Here is a 6000-nt window from a genome sequence, read left to right on the forward strand (position 1 = left end):
AAACATATTCTTCCTTGGATGACAAGGAAATCTCCTGAAAAAGAGTTCTCAGCTTTCAAATATCATGTTTAATATAAAACAACGACTCCTGCTAAAGTAAGGGTGTTTGTGAAAAAAGAATTGTTAACCCTCTGAGTAATTTAAATTTAAAATTTGTTGTATATAAATCCTATTTTGAAATTCCAAGCACCACCAGAACTCTGTCTTTTCTTTGGTTTATCTGAGACAACACACAACTTTCTGTTGGAAGTAGGAGAAGGAAATTGACATGAGGATCCATTCTGAAGTTCATAAGCTATAGTTTCAAAAGAAGCAGGTATTATCTTTTTGATCTTTAGTATATTGCTGTTAGAGTTCCTCTCCCCTATTACAGTTTAGCAACCAGTGGGCATAATGAATTAATTAAATATGTTCTGATAATAATATCAGCTACTAAAAACTTAGATTGGAATCAACTGAAAGTGTTAATGACATAAAGAAAATTTCCAGCTGACACTCTACAAATATTGGCTACAGTGATTATAAGTGATTCACCCTGGAACAGTAAAAGAAGAAAAAAGGAATATGAGTGGAAGCTACTGAGTTTGAAGTCAGTTATGATTTCTAAACAGTTATTTCTTCAAAAATTATTTGAAATGATGAATTTAGGTACTTGAAATATATTAATATTTTACAATAACGCTATCATAAGAATCTTTTACTTTTCTCTTTCCTGTCTTCCTATTTTCTTATAAATCCTTGCTATGGTCTTTAATGGAGTCTCCTTAGCTCCCTAAAGGCTATGCTCAAAGTTGCATTTCTTGTGTAATAAGTATGAGTTTGTGACCCAATTCTGAAGACTAACAAATCGTTCTTCTGAGTTTTGTGAACCTAATTTAAATATATGATTATTATACTGCTCTATCAAATTATTTTATACTGGTTCCTTTCAAATGCATTTCAATGTTCTTTTTAATTATTTTTCTGAGACAGGGTCTCACTGTGTCACCCAGGCTGGAGTGCAGTGGTGCGATCATGGCTCACTGTAGCCTTGACCTCCCGGGCTCAAGCTGTCTTCCCTCCTCAGCCTCCTCAGTAGCTGGGACCATAGGTGCATGCCATTACACTCAGCTAATTTTTAAAAATTTTTGTACAGATGGGGTCTTGCTATGTTGCCCAGGCTGGTCTCAAACTCCTAGGTTCAAGCAATCCTCCTACCTCAGCTTCCCAAAGTGCTGGGATTACAGGTATGAGCCACTGTACCCAGCTGTTTTTTTTTTTTTTTTTTCCCCCTGGTAGAGTTTGTGCATTTTTATTACACTGCTTGCTTTGGTTCCCTAGGATCATAGGATGGCTCCTCTAACACACTTATCTATTTTCTGGTTTTGTAGCATTACTTTGGTTTTATGCATTACTATAAATGGTCTTTTCTAGTCTGTTACTGAAGTGAATTATGTACCTTTGTGTGCTAGCTATGGTGGTTACTTCAGAAACAAGTGAGTGAATCTTGGTTTGCTCTTTTATTTTATAAAGCATGCAGCCTTATAAAATAAAATCTCTCACAGTAGAAAGGCCAATGATTTTGAGCAAAATTCTTACATATTAGTATTATCTCTTTACTGTGCTTGTCTATATTTCTTGGCTCAGTACCACAGCATTTGTTGAGTAAGGGAGGTTTATCCAGATTGATACTTGTAAGCACAGCATGTGAAATATTATTTCCTGAAATGATATCATCGTTAAAATGATATAATGCTGAAACTCAGACATGCTGAGAGGAACGTCCGACTGTAATGTGCTGTTTTAATATGGATTGACATTTTCTTCATAGCCCTACTTTTTTAATAGTCTACTCATCATTTCCTTGAGTGAATTTTCTTATGGTGTAATGGCTTGGTCTATTATTACCGAATCTGTATGTACTCTTCTGTATAAATTAAATAACTAAATAAATTATACCATTAAATTAATGTGTCCCTCTCAAAATCAGTACATGCTCTCTCCAGACTGGAAGCATTTTGTTTAACGTTTTCAGATATAATCCAGGGATTTTGAGGCCAACTGAGAAGAAAGGGGGCACTGGGTCCCAGTTGCATTTGCGAAAGTGGAGAGTACAAGAGGCTGGGTAGGGGAACCTGAGGAAAGATTCCCCATGCGTATGAGATAAGGAGCTTTTGGAGGACTAAGATGACTAATAATTATAGCTAACAGCAGAAATACATATATAATTGTATATACACACAATGTGTATTTGTATGCATATATATACACTCACCTATAAATATACATAAATGTGATTCTTTTTTGCTTTAAATAAAGATACAATATTTAAACTTACTTTTGCTTAGATAGCTCATCCTCAAGTAAGCAACAGAGGTTAACATTCAAAGGGAAAAATGATCTAGATATTCCAATAGATGACAAATTAATAAAAGCCAGTACAAATGTGACTCCTTAAAAATTAATGCCAAAAAATTAACGCTATGGCTTATTAAAGTAGAAGTAAAATGCTCATTTTAAGAATAGTTATAACTATGCTGTGATCATTTAATTTCTCTGAAGACAATGGGGTCAAGCTACAATTATGCCAATTTCGTTGATATTTTGTAAGAACCAACTTTTGATTTTTTTGCTTTTCTCTGCTGTTCTATTCTCTATTTCATTTATTTACATTGTGATCTTTATTAGTTCCTTCATTCTGCTCGCTTTGGATTTAATTTTCTCTTCCCTTTTACAGTTTCTTAAAATGAAATGTTATGGTATTTAAGTTTTTTTTTTACTTAAATCTAAATGCCTGTAGCTGTAAATTTTCCTCTATTAAATAAATTTTTAAAATTTCCTTTATTGCTTTAGCTGCATACCACAAATTTTAATATATTGTGTTTTCTCTTACATTTATCTCCAGACATTTTCTAATTTCCCTTGTGATTTCTTCTTTGCCCTATTGATTATTCAGAAGTAATCAATAAATAATCATATTTAATTTTCACACGGTTTTGAATTTCCTAAATTTCCTTCTGTTACTAATCTCTAATTTATTTTCATTGTGGGTAGAGTACATACTTTATACAATTTAAACCTTTAAAAAATCTGGGGTGGGGGGATTGGGGAGGGATAACTTTAGGAGAAATACCTAATGTAGATGATGGGGGGATGGATGCAGCAAACCACCATGGCATGTGTATACCTATGTAACAATCCTGCACGATCTGCACATGTACACCAGAACTTAAAATATAATAAAAAAGAAAACCAACTAAATAAATAAATAATCTATCGAGGTTTGTGTCATGGCCCAACACTTTGTCTATCCTGAATAATCTTCCGTGTTCACTTGAAAACACTGTGTGTTAAACTGTTTTTGTGTGGAGTGTTCTATAGATGTCAGTAGTCTTCTTGATTTATAGTGTTATTCAGATTTTGTGTTTCCTTATCTATCTTCTGCCACTTGTTCTATCCATTATTGAAAGTGGAACTATTATTATTGAATTGTGTATTTCTCACTCCACATCCATCAGTTTTTGCCTTATATATTTTAGGGCTCCATTGTTAGGTGGGTGTGTATATGTTTATAATTCTTTTATAATTATAAAATTTCTCTCTTTGCCTCTGGCAGTATTTTTTGTTTTAATGTCTGTGTTGTCTTATATTTTACAGTCATTCAAGTTCTGTTATGGTTGCTGTTTGCATAATATATTATTTCAGTCTTTTTGCCTTCAATCTCAAAATATATATATAATGTTATATATATATTATTTTATATATATGTATTTTTTGAGGCAGAGTTTCACCCTTGTTGCCCAGGTTGGAGTGCAGTGGCACGATCTTGGCTCACTGCAGCCTCCACCTCCTGGGTTCAAGCCATTCTCCTGCCTGAGCCACCAGAGTAGCTGGGATTACAGGTGCCTGCCACCACACCTGACTAATTTTTTGTATTTTTAGTAGAGATGGGATTTTGCCATGTTGGCCAGGCTGATCTCAAACTCCTGGCCGCAGGTAGTCCACCTGCCTCGGCCAATCTATTATATTTTTAAATCTAAAGTGTATTCAGTAGATAGCATATAGATGGATCATTTTATCACACTCAGTCTGTCTCTGCCTTTTGATTAAATTGTTTGATTTATGTTCACACTTAATATTATTACTGATATTGTTAGATTTACCTCTGCTATTTAATATTTTGTTTTCTGTATATCTCATGTTTTGTTTTCCCTGTGTTCCTCCTTTGTTGTTGTTGTTGTTGTTGTTGTTGTTGTTTTGCATTAAGTGAATACTTTCTAGTTAACATGTTAATTCACCTAATTTTTATGTGATATTTTATGTTATTTCCTTAGTGGTTGCTCTAGGGCTTACAGTATACATTTTAATTTATTAGAATGTACTTCGTGTTTTCACTAAATTCTAATGACTTATAGAAATGCTACCGCTATATAATTCTTTGCCCTTCTCTGTGTATATATATGTGTGTATATGTAGTATTTATATGTTAAAAACTCAGCAATACACAGTTATAATCCTTCTTATAATTTTATGTCTTTTATTTTTTATTTTTTTTTTAGGCATAAAACATGTCTTATTTTTATTGTTCTAAATTTAGAGCATGATAAGGGAAACACAAGGATTGTCAGGTGAGATGTATTTTTTTTTTAAAGGTAATCAGCTATTTAATTAGATCATCAGGACATTTAAAATACCAATTTGTGAGGATAAATTCCATTTGTCAGGGCAAACACAGATCGCAGGTAGCCCTGGAGCTGAGGAATAGCTTTGATTTTTGGTAAAATTTGTGAGTCCACAGCTTTCTGATCAATCTTGTGCTGCTCTGAAATCTCGTATTTCTCTTTTTCTATGTCGAAGATCTCACCTTCCTGGTGTCTGGACTTTCGCAGCTTCTTCTTCTTGAAGTAAGCATCAGTAAGATGTTTTGGGATTTTTACATTGCTGATATCAATTTTGGTTGAGGTGGCAATGACACATTTCTGGTGCGTTCTTCGCAGAGGAACTCGACTGAGGACCAGAGGTCCAGTCACAAGTAATAAGCCACTCGCCAGCTTCAGGAAAACCACCCTTTTGCCCCTGTGGCATCCAGTGAGGATGATCAGAGTGGTCCCGGGGGTGATGCTGGCTCGCAGTTTTCTCACGTGCTGACTGAAGGGTTTTTTGCCGTGGCTCAACAGCTTTCGAGGCACATCTTCAGTAGGATAATACCTAGGCATTTTGCGAAGTTAAACCACCCGGGTAGCGCCGTTTTTGTCACCACCAACTGGTTTTGTAACAGTTGCAAGAACCTTCTCCTTTTTCTTTTCAACTTTGGATTTAGCCGCTGAGTACTTCCTCTTGTACATGGCCTTTCTGGAATACATGGCAGATCGGGAATACCTGCCGATTCCTCTGACAAGAACAGGATTGTGGCTGCAATAGGACTTCCCCTTCTTGGGCTTTTTAGCCTTGAGGTTACCCTTTTTCACTTTGCTACCAGCATCAGCCTTCTTGGCTTCAGGTTTCTTCTCTTTAGTATCCGGCTTCTCAACTTTTTCACCCGCCATCTTGCAAGATGGGAAAGAGCGAGATGTATTTTTTTTTCCATTTATTTTATTGCATTTTAGGTTTTGGGGTACATGTGAAGAACATGCAAGATTGTTGCATAGGTACACACGTGGCAGTGTGATTCGCTGCCTTCCTCCCCATCACCGACATCTGGCATCTCTCCCCTTGCTATCCCTCCCCAGCTCCCCACCCCCCACCGTCCCTCCCCTATTTCCCCCCAATTGACCGCAGTGTGTAGTGCTCCCCTCTCTGTGTCCATGTGTTCTCATTGTTCAACACCCGCCTATGAGTGAGAACATGTGGTGTTTAATCTTCTGCTCTTCTGTCAGTTTGCTGAGAATGATGGTTTCCAGGTTAATCCATGTCCCTACAAAGGACACAAACTCATCGTTTTTGATGGCTGCATAATATTCCATGGTGTATATGTGCCACATTTTCCCTATCCAGTCTATCATCGATGGGCATTTGGGTTGG

At 36.0% G+C, this 6000-nt stretch overlaps 1 protein-coding gene across 1 annotated transcript; it reads right to left on the reverse strand.

Annotated features, from left to right (window-relative positions):
- Positions 1–4641: 4641 nt before the first annotated feature.
- Positions 4642–5556, reverse strand: LOC108301011 (60S ribosomal protein L6-like). Its single transcript, XM_037736963.1, has one exon. It carries the CDS (start codon positions 5193–5195, stop codon positions 4665–4667), a length of 531 nt encoding a protein of 176 aa, XP_037592891.1. The 5' UTR covers positions 5196–5556; the 3' UTR covers positions 4642–4664.
- Positions 5557–6000: the final 444 nt, after the last annotated feature.

This window comes from Cebus imitator, unplaced genomic scaffold (assembly GCF_001604975.1).
Source record: "Cebus imitator isolate Cc_AM_T3 unplaced genomic scaffold, Cebus_imitator-1.0 Scaffold31, whole genome shotgun sequence".
NCBI classification, from domain to species: Eukaryota; Metazoa; Chordata; class Mammalia; order Primates; family Cebidae; genus Cebus; species Cebus imitator.

Coding starts and splice junctions, on each gene's coding strand:
- LOC108301011 (XM_037736963.1), bottom strand. CDS start 5,195: ATGCCTAGGTATTATCCTACTGAAGATGTGCCTCGAAAGCTGTTGAGC.